Here is a 22375-nt window from a genome sequence, read left to right on the forward strand (position 1 = left end):
CTGTCTCCTAGAGATGACTTTGGTGTGAAAAGTGCAAATCAATCCCAGAACAACAGCAAAGGACCTTGTGAAGATGCTGGAGGAAACGGGTACAAAAGTATCTATGTCCACAGTAAAACGAGTCCTATGTAGACATAACCTGAAAGGCCGCTCAGCAAGAAAGAAGCCCCTGCTCCAAAACCGCCATAAAACAGACAGACCTTGGTTTGCGACTGCACATGGGGACAAAGATCAAACTTTTGGAGAAATTTCCTCTGGTCTGATGAAACAAAAATAGAACTGTTTGGCCATAATGTCCATCATTATGTTTGGAGGAAAAAGGGGGAGGCTTGCAAACCGAAGAACACCACCCCAACCGTGATGCACGGGGGTGGAAGCATCATGTTGTGGGGGTGCTTTGCTGCAGGAGGGACTGGTGCACTTCACAAAATAGATGGCATCATGAGGCAGGAAAATTATGTGAATATATTGAAGCAACATCTCAAGACATCAGTCAGGAAGTTAATGCTTGATCGCAAATGGGTCTTCCAAATGGACAATAACCCTAAGCATACTTCCAAAGTTGTGACAAAACTATTGGAGTGGCCATCACAAAGCACAGACCTCAATCCCATAGAACATTTGTGGGCAGAACAGAAAAGCATGTATGAGCAAGGAGGCCTACAAACCTGACTCAGTTACATCAGCTCTGTCAGGAGGAATGGGTCAGAACTCACCCAACTTATTGTGGGAAGCTTGTGGAAGGCTACCCAAAACATTTGACCCAAGTTAAACAATTTAAAGGCAATGCTACCAAATACTAATTGAGTGTATGTAAACTTCTGACCCACTGGGAATGTGATCAAAGAAATAAACGCTGAAATAAATAATTCTCCCTACTATTATTCTGACATTTCACATTCTTAAAATAAAATAAAGTGGTTATCCTACCTGACCTAAAACAGGGAATTTTTACTTGGATTAAATGTCAGGAATTGTGAAAAACTGAGTTTAAATGTACAGTGGGGAGAACAAGTATTTGATACACTGCCGATTTTGCAGATTTTCCTACTTACAAAGCATGTAGAGGTCTGTACACTTCAACTGTGAGAGACGGAATCTAAAACAAAAATCCAGAAAATCACATTGTATAATTTTTAATTAATTAATTTGCATTTTATTGCATGACATAAGTATTTGATCACCTACCAACCAGTAAGAATTCTGGCTCTCACAGACCTGTTTTTCTTTAAGAAACTCTCCTGTTCTCCACTCATTACCTGTATAAACTATACCTGTTTGAACTCGTTACCTGTGTAAATGACACCTGTCCACACACTCAATCACACAGACTTCAACCTCTCCACAATGGCCAAGACCAGAGAGCTGTGTAAGGACATCAGGGTTAAAATTGTAGACCTGCACAAGGCTGGGATGGGCTACAGGACAATAGGCAAGCAGCTTGGTGAGAAGGCAACAACTGTTGGCGCAATTATTAGAAAATGGAAGAAGTTCAAGATGATGGTCAATCACCCTCGGTCTGGGGCTCCATGCAAGATCTCACCTCGTGGGGCATCAATGATCATGAGGAAGGTGAGGGATCAGCCCAGAACTACACGGCAGGACCTGGTCAAGGACCTGAAGAGAGCTGGGACCACAGTCTCAAAGAAAACCATTAGGAACACACTACGCCGTCATGGATTCAAATCCTGCAGCACACGCAAGGTCCCCCTGCTCAAGCCAGTGCATGTCCAGGCCCGTCTGAAGTTTGCCAATGACCATCTGGATGATCCAGAGGAAGAATGGGAGAAGGTAATGTGGTCTGATGAGACAAAAGTAGTGCTTTTTGGTCTAAACTCCACTCGCCGTGTTTGGAGGAAGAAGAAGGATGAGTACAACCCCAAGAACACCATCCCAACCGTGAAGCATGGAGGTGGAAACGTCATTCTTTGGGGATGCTTTTCTGCAAAGGGAACAGGATGAGTGCACCGTATTGAGGGGAGGATGGATTGGGCCATGTATCGCGAGATCTTGGCCAACAACCTCCTTCCCTCAGTAAGAGCATTGAAGATGGGTCGTGGCTGGGTCTTCCAGCATGACAACGATCCGAAACACACAGACAGGGTAAGGAGTGGCTCCATAAGAAGCATCTTAAGGTCCTGGTGTGGCGTAGCCAGTCTCCAAACCTGAACCCAATAGAAAATCTTTGGAGGGAGACCTTCTAAAATACCGGTACTTGTCAATGAGCCAAAACATATATATATATATTTTTTTTTTCAAGGAGTGCCACAGCTGCCACGTGCACATGATTTAACCTGTATCTGTAGGCTAGTGTATGTGTACCTTGCTGTGTATTTTGTCTACAAGTAGGTAAACATTCATTCTATTGGGTAAACACTCATTCTATTAGGTAAACACTCATTCTGTTTCAGGATGCCCATAGTTTAGTCATTTTCAAATATGCTGGTTGGCTGTTGTATAAACACTAGTGGTGACTTTTAGATAGTTCTTTCACCCTTGGGCCGCTGTAGCGCTCTTAGTTAGAGGACATATAAACATCTAGTGTTTGTTTTGTGGCTGATATTTGTTTGCGTTACATCTTTCTTTTCAAGTCCAGGAAATCATTGCACTCTAATAGATTGTAAATCAAATGTTCTGCAGACAAAAGGCTACAAACAATAGCGGAACAGATGAATATCGGTAATTGTTGTTAATACAACAATGATACTACTTCAGTGTTGGCTGAGCGTCATGGTTGTAATATTGCTTGTTTTTCCCGCTCAACAGGCTATGATTTCTCTGAGGTGCTGCGATGGTTCGGAGAGCGGGTGGACCGCATCATCCTGCTCTTCGACGCCCACAAACTGGACATCTCAGACGAGTTCTCTGAGGCCATCAAGGCTTTCCGTGGCCAGGATGACAAGATCCGCGTGGTGCTGAACAAGGCTGACCAGGTGGACAGCCAGCAGCTGATGAGGGTCTACGGAGCTCTGATGTGGTCCCTTGGGAAAGTCATCAACACACCAGAGGTGGTGAGGGTCTACCTGGGCTCATTCTGGGCCAAGCCCCTGCAGAACACGGAGAACCGGAGGCTCTTTGAGGCAGAGGCCCAGGACCTCTTCAAGGACATCCAGGGCCTGCCCCGGAACGCTGCCTTACGCAAACTCAATGACCTCATCAAACGAGCTCGACTTGCTAAGGTAAGGTGTTACTGTAACTGTACTCCCCCAGTACCTACTCTGCCCTGCCCATTCTTGTGCTGTCCCTGGAGGCCAATAGTCCTAATAAGACCCATGTCTCTATTAGTGATTGAGGGGGGGGGGGGGATTATACAGTTACATATCGCAGTATTGTTTTGGACAATGTTATATATACTTTGACTCGATTAGAAAATATATGACATTTTTTGCTCAGCTAGCGCTAGTCGGCTGTACGGAACCTTTGCAAAAATGTTTCATCCTTGTTCTCTATCTATTTAATTTGTGAGCCAACATGTTTTCAGCACCATTCATTTCCATGACTGATCAAAACTAATTTTACAATGCAATCTCATCTCTCTTCAGGAGACATAGTGTGCAATATGTTTGGAACATCAAATCGCAGTAGAACCGCAGTATCAAATTGCAATAAATATAGAATCGTGAGAATCGCTATACATATTGTATCGGCACTTAAGTGTGCTTAAGATCCCGGACTAAAACTTTGTCTGACCATGTGGTTTTACACCTGTGTTGTTTTTGGCCTGTTGTGCAACGTGAACACTTCCTCTGGGATCCCTGGTTTACAGTATTTCCATTCAGACTGGTACTTAAGTCTCCCTGCAGCACACAAAGCAATTTATCCAGAACAGAGGAGGGCCATTCCTCAAGAGTGTACCCTTATCTCTTCCGCAATATTTTCCAACTGGCCAGACAAACAGAAATCCAGCAGCTCTCCACATTACTTCCTGCTATGCTGAGAGTGTGTGAAACCATGTGAGGTAGTAAAGCACTCCAGGTTGGCCCTGCCGGTCTCGGTCACCCCCCACCCCTGGTCAGAGAGGAATGTATGAAGTCCTGAAAAAAACCAAGGCCCATATTTACCCACCCTCTGAACCTCTTCCTGCCTGCCTGCTTGTAAGCACTGGCACTCCAGCACCATAGTGTTCACGCCAACCCTGTCTGTCTCTGTCCGTCCGTCTGTTTGCCCATCCCACAATGCCTGCCTGCTTCCAAGAGGAATAAACATTCTCATATTCTCTGGAAACTAAAAGGCACAACCTTACTTTATCCCCAGGAGCGAACTTCCTCCCAAACCTACTTTATTGAGGAAATGATTGTGTAAACACCGGTGTTGTTGAATGTTCCCCCTGGCAAGGACATTTACAAGGTGGAGTCGCACTTGCAAACATGAGGAACATATTGATAACCCTGCGGGTCCAACAATGCTTGGAGGTTGAAGGAACCTGGTGAATTAATGCAATCAGCTTCTATCTGATGTATTCTGTTTTAACCCACCTTATCATTTCCCCTTATACAATTTCAGTTCACAAATACACTGTACAAGTCTCATCAACAGGGTCGTCGTTGATAATGGCTGTCCCTGGCTGTGACCCCATTCTCTGAGGGTGTCTCCGGGGGAGTTGAGACATGTGAAAAACACATTTCCAATTCATACATGCGTATACACACTTGTAGATGTGTGAAATAGGACAAATGTAATCACCCACCAAATCATTATTATTATTATGAAACCAGATGAAAATATCAAGCATGTAGAAGGAAGAATAACACAAAGATGTAGACAAAAGTTGTATCAAAAGCAGCATGACCTCATACATAGTGTAATAGAATTTTATTTGAATATGTGGAAAGCTGAAATCTGGAAATTACATAAATAGACAAGTGGCTCAGGCTTGACCATACTAATACTCTCTCTCTCTACATCTCTCCCATAGGTGCATGCCTACATCATCAGCTACCTGAAGAAAGAGATGCCGTCGTTGTTTGGGAAGGAGAAGAAGAAAGAGGAACTGATCATGAGACTTCCTGAGATCTACACCATACTGCAGAGAGAGCACCACATCTCCCCTGGAGACTTTCCCAATGTCGTCAAGATGCAGGTCCGCTGGGTTACCATGCCCCCCAAATTCAGAATAATTCATATGGTTACTTCCCAAATGGCACCCTATTCCCCTGTACTACTTTTGACCAGAGCCCTGGTCAAAGTTAGTGCACAAAAAAAGAATAGGGTGCCATTTGGGACACTAGGCAGGTTGCAAGATCAAATCCCTGAGCTGACAAGGTAAAAATCTGTCGTTCTGCCCCTGAAGGCAGTTAACTCACTATTCCTAGGCTGTCATTGAAAATAAGAATTTGTTCTTAACTGATTTGCCTAGTTAAATAAAAACATAATAGATTTTTATCTAGGTGCAACTCAGTAGCTCATCTGAAATGCAGAGTATTATCAAATACCGTATGTACCCATAGTCATTTCAGTCATCTTGCATACCTCAACATGAGAAGTGAAACAGTACTTGCAGATACAAGTAAAGGGGTAGATGGAGGGTGCAGATCTCAAACATCAACAGTTCATCAAAACTTCATCATTGGGCATCGTTTAGTACTGCTGGACGTTGCCATCCAGTTGAAAGCGAGAGACGGCCACACCTCTGGCACCCCCCCAGCTCTGTGTGAAAGCAGCTGTTTTCTGTCAGCTACAGAGAGCAGAGCGAGCTAGGCGTCTGAGGCAGACTGAGCCTGGCTTTGGATTAGGAAGGGAAACGCTCAACTCGTTGAACATAGAGAATCACCACAGCACTTGAAGTGAGAACAGTGCAGCTGGTTGTGAGATATTGTCTTGAGAGAATGCTCCACCATTGATCAGTGTAGTGTGTACTGGTCCCTGAGGAGGACTGTAATTCCCTGTCCTGTTATTGTGTGTTGAGGAGAGGGACCACCTGCCATAGTCTCAAATGTCTCTGTTTTTTAGTCATGGGTGTTTACTTAACAAAATGTTCAACACAGCACCGCCGAGACCTGAGACCTTAAGCCAATGTAACCGTTACATATCCTTTGGTCATCCCACCCTAATCCTAGCCCTGATATGACTGTAGGATCCATTATACACCACAATAATGGAGTCATATCAGGGAAAGCCTAATCCCTGCTTTACAGATGTGGCCTAGAAGTTTCCTCATATAAACGACAATGGACAGCTCATGGCCAACCAAGTCAGTCAGGATCAATATACACTACATGACCACAAGTATGTTGACACCTGCTCGTCGATTTCATTCCAAAATCATGGTAATTAATATGGAGTTGGTTCAGATTTGCTGCTATAATGGCCTCCACTCTTCTCGGAAGGCTTTCCACTAGATGTTGGAACATTGCTGCGGGGACTTGCAAATACAAGCCACAAGAGCATTCGTGAGGTCGGGCACGGGTGTTGGGCGATTAGGCCAGGCTCGCAGTCGGCGTTCCAATTCATCCCAAAGGTGTTCGATGGGGTTGATGTCAGGGCTCTGGGCAGGCTAGTCAAGTTCTTTCACACCGATCTCAACAAACTATTTCTGTGTGGACCTCGATTTGTGCACGGGGTATTGTCATGCTGAAACAGGAAAGGGCCTTCCCTAAACTGTTGCCACAGCTTGGCATTGCGCATGGTGACTTTAGGCTTTATTATTATCAAATCAAATGTTATTTGTCACATGCCAGTCGGCGCATTTCTGTCAAATTCTTACTTGACAAGCCCTTAACCAACAATGCAGAGGTTTTTTTAAGTAAGAAAATATTTAATATTTTTTAAAATAAAAAGTAGAATAAACCAAAGTTTTTATTTTATTTTTATTTCACCTTTATTTATTTAGTTAAGAACAAGTTCTCATTTCCAACTGCGACCTGGCCAAGATAAAGCAAAGCAGTTTGACACATACAACAACACAGAGTTACACATGGAATAAACAAACATACAGTCAATAATACAGTAGAAAAAAAGTCTATATACAGTGAGTGCAAATGAGGTAGGATAAGAAATGTAAGGCAATAAATAGGCCATGGTGGCGAAGTAATTACAATATAGCAATTAAACACTGGAATGGTAGATGTGCAGAAGATGAATGTGCAAGTAGAGATACTGGGGTGCAAAGGAGCAAGATAAATACATAAATACAGTATGGGGATGAGGTAGTTGGATGGGCTATGTACAGGTGCAGTGATCTGTGAGCTGCTCTGACAGTTTGTGCTTAAAGCTAGTGAGGGAGATATGAGCCTCCAGCTTCAGTGATTTTTGCAGTTCGTTCCAGTCATTAGCAGCAGAGAACTGGAAGGAAAGGCAGCCAAAGAAAGAATTTGCTTTGGGGGTGACCAGTGAGCTATACATGCTGGAGCGCGTGCTACGGGTGGGTCCTGCTATGGGGACCAGTGAGCTGAGATAAGGCGGGGCTTTACCTAGCAGAGACTTGTAGATGACCTGGAGCCAGTGGGTTTGTCGACGAGTATGAAGTGAGGGCCAGCCAATGAGAGCGCACAGGTCGCAGTGGTGGGTAGTATATGGGGTTTTGGTGACAAAACAGATGGCACTGCATCCAATTTGTTGGGGGCTATTTTGTAAATGACATCGCCAAAGTCGAGGATTGGTAGGATGGTCAGTTTTACGAGGGTATGTTTGGCAGCATGAGTGAAGGATGCTTTGTTGCGAAATAGGAAGCCGATTCTAGATTTAATTTAGGATTGGAGCTGCTTAATGTGAGTCTGGAAGGTGAGTTTACCAGACACCTCGGTATTTGTAGTTGTCCACATATTTTAAGTCAGAACCATCCAGAGTAGTGATGGTGGACGGGCGGGCAGCGAGTGGTTGAAGAGCATGCATTTAGTTTTTCTTGCATTTAAGAGCAGTTGGAGGCCACGGAAAGAGAGTTGTATGGCATTGAAGCTCGTCTGGAGGTTAGTTAACACAGTGTCCAAAGAAGGGCCAGAGGTATACAGGTGTCGTCTGCGTAGAGATGGATCAGAGAATCACCAGCAGCAAGAGCGACATCATTGGTGTATTCAGAGGAGAAAGTCGGCCCGAGAATTTAACCCTGTGGCACCCCCATAGTCTGCCAGAGGTCCGGACAACAGGCGCTCCAATTTGTCACACTGAACTCTATCAGAGAAGTAGTTGGTGAACCAGGCGAGGCAATCATTTGAGAATCTAAGGCTGTTGAGTCTGCCGATAAGATTGTGGTGATTGACCCTCACTTGGGGAATGCTATTTGTTTTAGTTAACTTTGCAACAGTATCAAAAAGAAATGTTGTATTGTTTTTATTCTCCTCAATCAGGTTGGAAAATAGGCTGATCAGACATCAGTGAGGGCCTTTCGATATTGCATGGTACTGTCGTTCCAAGCTTGCCAGGAGACTTCCATTTTGGTGGAGCGCCATTTCCTTTCCAATTTTCTGGAAGCTTGCATCAGTGCTTGGGTAATTTCTTTATACCAGGGAGCTAGTTTCTCGTCAGACCTTCCTTCTTTTTTTAGGTGTCATTGCATTTAGTGTATTACAAAGGTTAAGTTTAGATCCTTGGTTAGGTAGTTAACTGATTGTTGTACTCCCAACGTCCTTGGGTAGGTAGAGGGAGCCTGGAAGGGCATCAAAGAATCTTTTGGTTGTCTGAGAATTTATAGCGCATCTTTTGGAGTCTAAGCAAATGATTTGTTGCCAACGTAAAAAGATGATGATCCGATAGTCCAGAGTTATGAGGAAAAACTTTTAGATACAAAATATCTATTCCACAGGACAAAATAAGATCAAAGTTATGATTGTGGCAATGCATAGGTCCTGAGACATGTTGGATAAAACCCACTGAGTCAATGGCTCCAAAAGTATTTTGGAGTGGGACTATAGACTTCTCTATGTGAGTATTGAAGTCACCAGAAATTTGAATACTATCTGCCATAACTACAAGGTTTGAAAGAAATTCAGGGAACTCAGTGAGGAACACTGTATACGGCCCAGGAGGCCTGTAAACAAGTGATTGGGTAGTCTGCATAGATGGGAAGCCGTTGTCTTACTGCAGGGTTCTCAACCCCTGTTCCTGGAGAGCTACTGTCCTGGAATATAGCACACCTGATTGTAATAAGCTGGTTGATAAGCTGAATCAGGTTAGTTACAACTTGGCTTGGAATGAACCCCTACAGGAGGGTAGCTCTCCAGGAACAGGGTTGGAGCGCTCTGTCTTACTGTAATGTGTTATTTTGTGAAGCAGGACTAGATTACAAATGACATTGATCCCTGTTTCTTAAACTTTCTTGCTGTCTTTGTTTTTCAGGAGCAGCTCCAGCACTATGATTTCAGCAAGTTACCCTCCCTGAAGATGAAGCTGATTGAGTCTGTGGACAAGATGTTGGCTAACAAGATCGCCGGCCTGATGACCATGATCCGTGACGAGGAGAGCATGGCACCCCCCGCCATGGTGAGCGGCGGGGCCTTTGAGGGCTCCCAAGACGGTCCCTTCGGCCAGGGCTACGGAGAGGGCATCAGCGCCGGGTCTGACTGCGAGGACTGGATCGTGAGCCGTGACAAACACAAGTACGATGAGATTTTCTACTCCATGAACCCCATCAACGGAAAGATCAGTGGAGTCAACGCCAAGAAGGAAATGATGAACTCCAGTCTGCCCAACACAGTCCTGGGGAAGATCTGGAAGCTGGCGGATTGTGATAAAGACGGCATGCTGGATGACGAGGAGTTTGCGCTGGCACAGCACCTGATCAAGGTGAAGCTGGAGGGGTACGAGCTGCCCACCGAGCTACCTCACCACCTGGTGCCTCCCGCCCACAGGAAGAACGAGGTCGCTGACATCCTCTACAACCATGACGAGAACTAAAGACAAGCCAAAAAACACCAATGGAGGGGACACTTCAACTCTATATTGTATCCCAATGCCCAAACTTGTGCACTATGTAGTATGGTGTAGAGGTCGACCGATTATGATTTTTCAATACCGATTATTGGACAACCCACAAAAAAAAAAGCCGATAACGATTAATCGGCCGATTAAAAAAAAAGTAATAATGACAATTACAACAGTACTGAATGAACACTTATTTTAACTTAATATAATATATCAATAAAAATCCATTTAGCCTCAAATAAATAATGAAACATGTTCAATTTGGTTTTAATAATGCAAAAACAAAGTGTTGGAGAAGTAAAAGTACAATATGTGCCATGTAAAAAAGCTAACGTTTGAGTTCCTTGCTCAGAACATGAGAACATTTTTAGGTTGTAGGTTGTAGTTAATATAGTATTTATAGGACTATTTCTCTCTATACCATTTGGATTTCATATACCTTTGACTATTGGATGTTCGTATAGGCACTTTAGTATTGCCAGTGTAACAGTATAGCTTCCGTCCCTCTCCTCGCTCCTCCCTGGGCTCGAACCAGGGACACATCGACAACAGCCACACTCGAAGCAGCGTTACCCATCGCTCCACAAATGCCGCGGCCCTTGCAGAGCAAGCGGAATAACTACTCCAAGTCTCAGAGCGAGTGACGTTTGAAACGCTATTAGCGCTCACCACGCTAACTAGCTAGCCATTTCACATCGTTTACACAACCATTTGGCTGATAGGCTTGAAGTCATAAACAGTGCTGTGCTTGCGAAGAGCTGCAGGCAAAATGCACAAAAGTGCTGTTTGAATGAATGCTTACGAGCCTGCTGCTGCCTACCATCGCTCAGTCAGACTGCTCTATCAAATATCAAATCATAGACTTAATTATAACATAATAACACACAGAAATACGAGCCTTTGGTCATTAATATGGTCGAATCCGGAAACTATAATTTCGAAAACAAAACGTTTATTCTTTCAGTGAAATACGGAACCGTTCTGTATTTTATCTAACGGGTGGCATACCTAAGTCTAAATATTCTTGTTACATTGTACAACCTTCAATGTTATGTCATAATTACGTAAAATTCTGGCAAATTAGTTCGCAATGAGCCAGGCGGTCCAAACTGTTGCATATACCCTGACTCTGCAATGAACGCAAGAGAAGTGACACAATTTCACCTGGTTAATATTGCCTGCTAACCTGAATTTCGTTCAGCTAAATATGCAGGTTTAAAAATATATACTTCTGTGTATTGATTTTAAGAAAGGCATTGGTGTTTATGGTTAGGTACAGTCGTGCAATGATTGTGCTTTTTTCGCAAATGCGCTTTTGTTAAATCATCCCCCTGCGTTGCATCGATCATATGCAATGCAGGACACGCTAGATAAACTTGTAATATCATCAACCATGTGTAGTTAACTAGTGATTATGATTGATTTATTGTTTGTTTTTTATAATATAAGTTTAATGCTAGCTAGCAACTTACCTTGGCTTCTACTGCATTCGCTTAACAGGCAGGCTCCTCGTGGTGTGCAATGAGAGGCAGGTGGTTAGAGCGTTGGACTAGTTAACCATAAGGTTGCAAGATTGAATCCCAGAGCTGACAAGGAAAAAATCTGTCGTTCTGCCCCTGAACAAGGCAGTTAACCCACTGTACCTAGGCCGTCATTGAAAATAAGAATGTGTTCTTAACTGACTTGCCTCGTTAAATAAAGGTGTAAAAAAAACCATCCAAAAATACCGATTTCCGATTGTTATGAAAACTTGAAATCGGCCCCAATTAATCGGCCATTCGGATTAATCGGTCAACCTCTAGTATGGTGTGATGTATTGGCATACTAAGTAGTGTGCTAGTGTGGCTTTTGGGACGCTTGTTTTTTAGTCAGATTTGACCCCTCCTGTTAGACATTGATCCAGGATCTAGTCTTATGCAGTAATCCTACTAAAGTTGGAATTAAAGGCTCTTTTTTTTGCCTTGATAATTTTGCCTTACTTTTTTTTTATTTAAGAAAGTTGGTTGGTTAACTCTCTTATCAAGTGATACAGAGTCCCTCAGTTGATTTTTTAAATATTTTTTTCTCTTCTTGGCAGTTTTGGGTATACCAACACATTTTCTTAAAGATTTGAAGAATCAGTTTCTCAGATATATTTTTAGATGCATGGCAACTGAGTGTTTATGGGCCAAGTCTTATTTTCAACCTTTGTCTAAAGCTTTTAATTTAATCAATGAAGGATTTATTCAAAGTATGGACACAGCACTCAAGTTAAGTGAAAGTTAAGCTGTATATTTATCCAGGAACAGTGTGTACCATGCTGCCACAATGTTTAAAGTCATATTTTAAAATCAATATATTTCAAAATTGTCTTAAATATGTTTAGAATGTAGTCAAAATATAGAGGAAGAAAGTATGTGGAAGTGTGTTCCTGAACAAATACATGCTTGGAAAGATTTATGGGTGGGAGAGGTTGATGTGATAGACTGGACAAAGGTTAGAGTGCATCTCCTCTTGTTTTAACAGTCAATGACAATGGAAGTGTCTTGGCCAGTTGACCTACTGGGAAAAACATTTTTTTTCAGAGAGCAAAATCTGGTTTTGCAAAATTACTGCCGTTGCTTCAATACTAGATTTTCTGCAAGAAAATAGAAAAATATGGGTTACCAAAAATTCTTTTTTATGTTTGTGTGCTTGTGACAGGAGTGTATTTCTTGAGGACAATGATACTCACAACAAGCTTATGATTGTGCCCTGTCCGTATAGTCAAAAAGGCGGCACTGTGTCTTACCTTGTCAGCTTGTCGACTGGATATAGAAAAAATGTCATTCTTAAAAATAATTTGAAACCTTTAACAATTATCTGAATGTAAAAGTTACAATTTTATTTTGGAAGTGTGTTTTTGTAGCATTGCTATTTGAATAGTTGAACAATAAGTCCTGTATTTTACTTCATCCAGGTGGCATGATGATCATGGGTCAGAGAGATTTCCGTATTAGTCAGCCACCACCCTATGTTTTCATTATACACCGCCCAGAACAGAAGTGCTCTGTGCGTACAACACTGTTGCTTTTGGAGAATCTGCTTGAGTGTATATACCTACCTGTCAACATTCAGTCTAAAGTGAAAAAAATAAATACATTTAATAGTTATTGCATAATTTCCTCTCTTGGGAGGTGGAGACTTTTTTTGCTCGTTGTATAAAGTGTTGCATCAATCACAATGATGAATGTTGTGCAGGAGACATCTCGTTCTAAACCTAAACGGTTATATTATATTCCCACTTATGTACAGCCTCAACATTGTACATTACCATTTGTAAGGAATCCTACAATATAGATTCCTTTGCATCGTTCAAGGAATGTGTATACACAGCGGGGCAAAAAAGTATTTAGTCAGTCACCAATTGTGCAAGTTCTCCCACTTAAAAAGATGAGAGAGGCCTGTAATTTATCATAGGTACACTTCAACTATGACAGATAAAATGAGGGGGAAAAAATCCAGAAAATCACATTGTAGGATATTTAATGAATTTATTTGCAAATTAAATTCCCTGTCTTAGGTCAGTTTGGATCACCACTTTATTATAAGAATGTGAAATGTCAGAATAATAGTAGAGAGAATTATTTATTTCAGCTTATATTTAATTCATCACATTCCCAGTGGGTCAGAAGTTCACATACACTCAATTAGTATTTGGTAGTGTTGCATTTAAATGGTTTAACTTGGGTCAAATGTTTAGGGTAGCCTTCCACAAGCTTCCCACAATAAGTTGGGTGAATTTTGGCCCATTCCTCCTGACAGAGCTGGTGTAACTGAGTCAGGTTTGTAGGCCTCCTTGCTCGCACACACTTTTTCAGTTCTGCCTACAAATTTTTATGGGATTGAGGTCAGGGCTTTGTGATGGCCACTCCAATACCTTGAGTTTGTTGTCTTTAAGCCATTTTGCCACAACTTTGGAAGTATGTTTGGGGTCGTTGTCCATTTGGAAGTGTCACGACTTCCGCCAAATTCGGTTCCTCTCCTTGTTTGGGCGGCGTTCGGCGGTCGACGTCACCGGCTTTCTAGCCATCGCCGATCCACCTTTCATTTTTCCATTTGTCTTGTTTTCCTACACACCTGGTTTCAATTCCCTCAGTATTAGACGTGTATATAACCCTCTGTTCCCCCCCCCATGTCTGTGTGTGGAATTGTTTGTTGTTTCGTGTATGTGCACGATAGACTGGTTTGCGCTGGGTTATGTCAACCCATATTGTGTTTAGAGTTCTTAGTGCCGTGTGTTTTGTTCGCCGAAATAAAAGGCTCCTTTGGCTCCCCAACTTCTGCTCTCCTGGGCCTGACTCCCTTACAGCCAGTTACACATACTTAACAGGAAGATCCATTTGCGATCAAGGTTGAACTTTTTGACTGATGTCTTGAAATATTGCTTCAATATATCCACATAATTTTTGTTTCTCATCTCATCTAGAACTTGAGTGCTGAAGTCTCACGAATCAGAGAATCCATTCAACAACCTATGTTTATACTGCAGCAATATCCCTCACCACCAAGCAGAGGACAGGATAACATGACAATGCATTTTCAAGCACAAGGTCCACCGCAGCAGCACTGGCCAGCTCGTGGCCTAGAACAGATGAGAAAAACTGTCCAGTTCCAGTTCCACAGTATGCATGAACATGCTCTGGTCCAGTGCTGAGTCATACTTAGGACCAGACTTTGCTGCTGTGAGGCAAACAGGATTTTCTGTATCAGATCTAAGGAACAGATTAGGAAGTTTTGTGGGGTCTATTTGCTGCTCTGCACTTATGATGTGAGTTGGCTAATACAGTTCTGTTGCACAGTACTCCTCGGTGTGGGTAGCGTCAACTCGGACTTCCCTTCCAGATAGTGCCCTATTTGCAGCCCTGGTGAAATAGCTCTTACCACTGCATCCACCATTTCTATCTCTGGATACCCTTTATTTAGTCCGTTTTTGATTTGGTGAGCAAGGCTGGAGAACGTGAGTCTTTCTTTTTGGCCTGGTTCACACATTTGACCGGATATCTTGAACTCTTTGCGCCCTACTGATGGCGTGTCCCTGCATTTGCACTGTGTTTGAGTTCTTCATTTTAATTAGCTTTGGCCATTGAGATAAGGTCACTAGCCTCCTGCATCTCATTTATCATGTCTTTAAGGTTCAACAGTTCAGACATACCATCATCCTCTAGGTCTTCATTTCAAATAAAAAATGTTGACAACGCTTTCTGGTTTTGTTTTACTGTATTGACCTTGCTGCTGCCTGATGTTCACTCTGACCTCAGTGTCTGTCGAACCTCCACCATAGTCATCTGTCACGCTGTCATCGAGTTGGTTTTGAAGATGGATGTGTTCCTAGCTCGTGGAGACGATCTTACAGGCTGACCACACCGATCGCGTCGCGTGTGTGAGCGTTACAAAATAAATGTAGAAATCTATGTTATTCAATTATTTCACCCACATAGAAGCAGGTACCCACTTGCCATCTCCTCATTGGTTATACCCACATGGGTGACTGAAAGACGAACGAGGTCAGTGGCGGTAATGCACCTAATTTATTGAAGTTGCTAATCGCAATATAAAGTCAAGAGAAGAAAAGGCCTGGAAGGAAGAGAGATGACTAGAAACGATTCGGTTGACCGTTTTATGTGTGGATTAATTGGCGGAGTAGAGGACCTTGTGAGATTCAGGTAAAATAACAACTCAATGTTTATATCCCAGGAAAAATTTGCTAGCAACAGCAAGCTAGCTAAATAGGACAAATTAGCTAGCAAATGCAAGCTAACTAGCTAAATTGCCATAAATGTTTTAATGCTTTTTGACCTGTCCCCAAATTAATATAATTGGTTCAGAGTTTGTTTTGATATTTTAACCTGCGTGTCATGATCGCGTTTGGTGTGGGGGGACAAAATAGATTTATGCCCGATGGCGCACGTGCCCAGCCAGTTTGGGTTCCGTGTTAGGTGCATTCATCTCAGCGGAGCCTCAAATGTTATACCCCTGAAAGGGGAAATATATAAATAAATAACTTGTAATGAGTCTTTTCATATAAAATCAACCATTTACATAGGTACAAACTAAAGCTTTAGATTAAAACAACCTTCACATTTCCCAAAACATTTCCATTGTTCCCACTCACTCACACACACACACACACACACACACACACACACACACACACACACACACACACACACACACACACACACACACACACACACACACACACACACACACACACACACACACACACACACACACAAGACCTGTACGCGTGGTCTCTCTCGGGCACGCTCTGATCACGAAGTCACCTTGTGCAAGTGAGCAGCCTTCTAGCAAGCTGTCTAGCAAAACAGCTAATGGCTACGAAGTGGTCTAAACATACAACACATTTTTTGTTTTAAACATATTTGCTACTGACTAAATAACACACAGTAACATCTGTAACACTCTAACATGAACAAATACATTTGAAATTGCATTCATACCTGAAAGGGGGAAATATTAAAATATATCACACAGATATTTAGCTACAGCTCAAGTCACTTGTAATGGGTGAGCTGGGATGCCAGGTGCGCCCCTATAGGAATTCCTAGGTATAACCAATCGAACTCAGATTAGACGTCAATAGAGCACACAGATCATTACTTACTGGAACACATTATGATTCTGCATGATTATTTTGTTATTATTAAGACACTTTTAATTCAATCACATAGGCTGTGCCTTCTTATCTCAGAAAAGTTAGAGAGGAGATGCAGGCCAAAACTGAGGCCTAAAGTACAGTACACTCGCCAAGGGACCTTCATGCTTTATAAAGTCTAGACAGCTAACAGTGCAGATTCTTGGTCAATATGTAACCTCACTCTGTCATCAATAGCAGGAAGGACACACCACCCTCTGGAGAGAATGAATAGAACTACCATAATCCAAGGTCTGACATAAATATTGCACCAGACAGACCCATCAGATACACTGGAAGGAAAGAGACAGGCTGTCTTTTTATAGAATTTTGTTTAATGTTCCATTTCTACAAAATAAAAGGTGCTATCTACAACCTATAGGAAAACCATTTCAATAATATTTTTTGTTCCATGTAAAACCCTTTTTTGTTTCAGGTCAAACTATTTTGAGTTCCATGTAGAACCCTCTGGGGAAAGGGTTTTACGTAGAACCCAATAGGGTTCTACCTGGAACCAAAAGGGTTCAAACCTTTTTTGCACTGACTCTATGCACACACACTGGAATCTACCCACACACTCACACATACTTACACTGACACTCCAACACACACTTACACACACACTGCATACGCCCACACACACATAACACACGCACTCATGCATTCTCACGCCACACACACACACACACACACACACACACACACACACACACACACACACACACACACACACACACACACACACACACACACACACACACACACACACACACACACACACACACACACACACACATACACACACAGTTTAACACTCACCACATACGCTGCTGCTACTGTCTATTATCTATCATGTTGCCTAGTCACTTTACCCCTACCTATAGGTACATAGCTACCTCAATTACCTCGTACCCATGCGTATGGACTCGGTACTCGGTACTGGTACTCACTGTATATTTATTCCTTGTGTCACTATTTGCATTTTTTTTAAAAATCAGTATCTTTAACTCTGCATTGTTGGAAAGTGATCTGTAAGTAAGCATTTCACTGATAGTCTACACCTGTTGTTTTCAAAGCATGTGAGAAAAACAATTTGATTTGATTTGACTTGACTTGGAACCAAAAAGTGTTCTCCTACTGGGAAGTGGAATAACCCTTTGGGAACCCTTTTTTTCTAAGACTGTAGGGAAGATAACATTGTTATTCAGATCCCATCACATCCCTTTAAGGAACTGAAGGTGGCTAACTTAAATGGTCAGAATATGACACTGTTCTTTGTATTGTATGTCTCTCTCTTTTCTGTGTGGATACATGGCATCATACTATATGATTCAGATGCATGGCTCACCATGTACTTCCTTTCTCCTTCCCTTTCCTACTCTCTCTGTCTCTTTCTTTCCCCTGAGTGTTGTTCTGTTGAAATCTGCTCATAAGCAACATGCAGCATGCCTTGAATGTCCTAGTAGGTCATGGACATGTTGCAGACAGATAATTACTCCACTTTACTGGCATTACCCATAAACACATGACTATTAAGAAACCTGGATCTCAAACACACCAAGTTAACCTGAATTTGTATTTGCATTGTCAACTAACTTTTTTGACTCATTACATACGCTGCTGCTACTGTTTATTATTTATCCTGTTGTCTAGTCACTTTATCCCTACACCTGTTGTTAACAAAGCATGTGACAAAGAAGATTTGATTTGACTCCTAATGTCACAACATGGCCATAGGAGTTGGCTATACAGCACAAACAGATCTGGGCCCAAGCTGTAGTGCACTGTACTGTACTAATCTACTCAAACCTGAGCCCTGGCCTGGTGCTGGTAGCTACCCCTCCCAACAGCCTTCCAGCAGCCTTCCAGTCCACCACTGTGGTTCCAGAGAGACCAAGGCAGACCAGTCCTGCTTAGACTCTCCCATAATTACCCAGCTAGCTGGCAAGCAGAGAGGAGAGTCAATCAACAGACCTGGGTTCAAATACTATTTGAAATATTTCAACTATTTGAGTGTTTTCTCTAGCCTGCCTGGAGTGCCAGATGGGCGGGGGTTGCAGTTGTATGGCTATTCTTTTGTTCCATTATACCAGGCAAGCTTAATCAAGCACAGATAAAGTATTTGCAATTAGAATAGTGTTTGAATAAGAATAGTGTTTGAATTAGAATAGTGTTTGAATTAGAATAGTGTTTGAACCCAAGTGTGGCTGACAGGAGGTAAAACAATCTGTTCAGAGACATATGATTTCCCCGGGGTCTGGATTAGGGAGTGGCCGTCACACTGGTTGGAAGGGAGAGGAGAGAGTGGGAAAGGCATGGGAGGAAAGCAGAGGAGAGGAGGGTAGAGGAGAGGAAAGGAGAGGAAAGGAGAGAGTGGAGGAGAATATAGGGGGAGGAGATGAAAGTAATGGAAAGAAGAAGAGAGAGTGGAGGAGAAGATAGAGGAGGAGGAGAGTATAAGAGAGGAGAGGACGTCTGAGTGAGGAAGGGAGGGCTGCTTGTCTGAGTCACACTTTAATGGAGAACATTGGCAGCAGACCAAACTAACAGGCCCCAATGCCAGAGCAACGCCTCAGAGCCCAGGCTGGGTCTGCAGCTGGCTGGCTGGCAGACTGAATGGGCTGCAACCAGGCTAATGTTTCCTGCCCCTCCTAACTCAATGTCACAAAATTACACAGGTCAGTGAAAATAGACACCCCAGTATGGATTAATTGTATTTTTGCAGTAGTGGCTAAGGTGACGACGAGTTGATCATAATTTCCTTCCTGACTCGTACAATCTATTAATTAAATTGTTCATCACATCCACTAATCATATTTCTAGGAAAGAGATGTGCAGATTTTGATCGGTTGACTGTAACTAGTGGTGCTAGCTGCTGTATCGCAATTTTTCAACCACTCCACAAATGTCTTGTCAACAATCTATAGTTTTGTAAAGACATCTACTTTGTGCATGACACAAGTCATTTTTCCAACAGATTATTTCACTTATAATCTACAATTCCAGTGGGTCAGAAGTTTACATACACTAAGTTGACTTGCCTTTAAACAGAGAAAATGATGTCATGGCTTTAGAAGCTTCTGATAGTCAATTGGAGGTGTACCTGTGGATGTATTTCAAGGCCTACCTTCAAACTCCTTGCCTCTTTTGCTTGACATCATGGGAAAATCAAAATAAATCATCTAAGACCTCAGAAAAAGATATTGTAGACCTCCAGAAATCTGGTTCATCCTTGGGAGCAATTTCCAAACCCCTGAAGGTACCACATTCATCTGTACAAACAATAGTACGCAAGTATAAGCACCATGCGATCACGCATCCATCATGCCGCTCAGGAAGGAGACGCATGCTCTCTCCTAGAGATGAACGCACTTTGGTGTGAAAAGTGAGACTCAATCCCAGAACAACAGCAAAGGACCTAGTGAAGATACTGGAGGAAACAGGTTCAAAAGTATCTATATCCACTTCACAAAATAGATGGCATCACCAGGAAGGAGAATGATGTGGATATATTGAAGCAACATATATATGCCATTTAGCAGACGCTTTTATCCAAAGCAACTTACAGTCATGTGTGCATACATTCTACGTATGGGTGGTCCCAGGAATCGAACCCACTACCCTGGCGTTACAAGCGCCATGCTCTACCAACTGAGCTACAGAAGGACATCTAAAGACATCAGTCAGGAAGTTGAAGCTTGGTCACAAATGGGTCTTCCAAATGGACAATGACCCCAAGCATACTTTCAAAGTTGTGGCAAAATGGCTTAAGGACAACAAAGTCAAGGTATTGGAGTGGCCATCACAAAGCCCGACCTCAATCCTATAGAACATTGGTGGGCAGAACTGAAAAAGCGTGTACGAGCAAGGGGGCCTACAAACCTGACTCCGTTACACCAGCTCTGTCACGAGGAATCGGTCAAAATTCACCCAACTTATTGTGGGAAGCTTGTGAAAGGCTACCCGAACCGTTTGAACCAAGTTAAACAATTTAAAGGCAATGCTACCAAATACCAATTGAGTGTATGTAAACTTCTGACCCACTGGGAATGTGATGAAAGAAATAAAAGCTGACATTTCACATTCTTATAATAAAGTGGTGATCCTAACTGACAGGGAATATTTACTAGGATTAAACCTTGGGAATTGTGAAAAACTGATTTTAAATGTATTTGGCTTAGGTTTATGTAAACTTCTGACTTCAACTGTATATACAGTGCCTTGCGAAAGTATTCGGCCCCCTTGGAACTTTGCGACCTTTTGCCACATTTCAGGCTTCAAACATAAAGATATAAAACTGTATTTTTTTGTGAAGAATCAACAACAAGTGGGACACAATCATGAAGTGGAACGACATTTATTGGATATTTCAAACTTTTTTAACAAATCAAAAACAGAAAAATTGGGCGTGCAAAATTATTCAGCTCCTTTACTTTCAGTGCAGCAAACTCTCTCCAGAAAAGCCGGATTTGGATACAAAAAGATTTCCCAAGCTTTAAACATCCCAAGGAGCACTGTGCAAGCGATAATATTGAAATGGAAGGAGTATCAGACCACTGCAAATCTACCAAGACCTGGCCGTCCCTCTAAACTTTCAGCTCATACAAGGAGAAGACTGATCAGAGATGCAGCGAAGAGGCCCATGATCACTCTGGATGAACTTGCAGAGATCTACAGCTGAGGTGGGAGACTCTGTCCATAGGACAACAATCAGTCGTATATTGCACAAATCTGGCCTTTATGGAAGAGTGGCAAGAAGAAAGCCATTTCTTAAAGATATCCATAAAAAGTGTCTTTTAAAGTTTGCCACAAGCCACCTGGGAGACACACCAAACATGTGTAAGAAGGTGCTCTGGTCAGATGAAGCCAAAATTGAACTTTTTGGCAACAATGCAAAACGTTATGTTTGGCGTAAAAGCAACACAGCTCATCACCCTGAACACTACATCCCCACTGTCAAACATGGTGGTGGCAGCATCATGGTTTGGGCCTGCTTTTCTTCAGCAGGGACAGGGAAGATGGTTAAAATTGATGGGAAGATGGATGGAGCCAAATACAGGACCATTCTGGAAGAACCTGATGGAGTCTGCAAAAGACCTGAGACTGGGACGGAGATTTGTCTTCCAACAAGACAATGATCCAAAACATAAAGCAAAATCTACAATCTATCTCCTATTCAAGCAAATTCTTGAATACCTACATTTAAAAGATCTAACTTATTTGATATTTGCAGGATCTCTAACCCAACGGGTAGGGAATACTCCTTTTACTCTCATGTTTACCATGTTTATACCCGAATTGACTACTTTTTGGTTGATGCAAAATTACTCCCTTATACCTGTAATGTGAGGTATCATGATATTATTATCTCTGACCACAGTCCATTCACCTTCTCCCTGAGATTGGTTGACATCGTATCAAACGAGAGGGTCTGGAGGTTGATTCCTTAGCTCCTCACAGAACCAACATTCTGTGAACATCTTAAAGACCAAATTACATTTTTGTTTGATACCAACGACAACACAGAGACTTCCCCAGCATTATTGTGGGAAACACTGAGGGCTTATTTGAGAGACTGTGTCATCTCCTTTCAGTCTGCCCAGAGTAGGCAAAAAAGAGAAAAATGTGTAGAATTGGAGGGACAAATGCACTTACTGGATAGGGAGAATGCTAGTCATTCATATATGGAGAAACATTAAAAACAATACCCCTTTAAAATTTGAATGTAATCGGATTCTCTCAGCTAAAATCACTAAATCTTTTCTCTATGCCAAGCAAAAAATATTTTGAGTTTGATGACACACCACAGAAATTACTTGCGAGACAACTTTGAAAATCTGAGAG

At 42.3% G+C, this 22375-nt stretch overlaps 1 protein-coding gene across 1 annotated transcript in view; it reads left to right on the forward strand.

Annotated features, from left to right (window-relative positions):
- LOC124045319 (EH domain-containing protein 4-like) overlaps positions 1-10039 on the forward strand; it is a 38081-nt gene extending 28042 nt beyond the window's left edge. Inside the window, exons 4-6 of the mRNA XM_046364619.1 lie at positions 2767-3179; positions 4916-5080; positions 9271-10039. Coding sequence (XP_046220575.1) covers positions 2767-3179; positions 4916-5080; positions 9271-9828 — 1136 coding nt within the window. The 3' untranslated portion in view covers positions 9829-10039. The remainder of the gene's footprint in view (positions 1-2766; positions 3180-4915; positions 5081-9270) is intronic.
- Positions 10040-22375: the final 12336 nt, after the last annotated feature.

This window comes from Oncorhynchus gorbuscha, linkage group LG10 (genome assembly GCF_021184085.1).
Source record: "Oncorhynchus gorbuscha isolate QuinsamMale2020 ecotype Even-year linkage group LG10, OgorEven_v1.0, whole genome shotgun sequence".
Taxonomy (NCBI): Eukaryota; Metazoa; Chordata; class Actinopteri; order Salmoniformes; family Salmonidae; genus Oncorhynchus; species Oncorhynchus gorbuscha.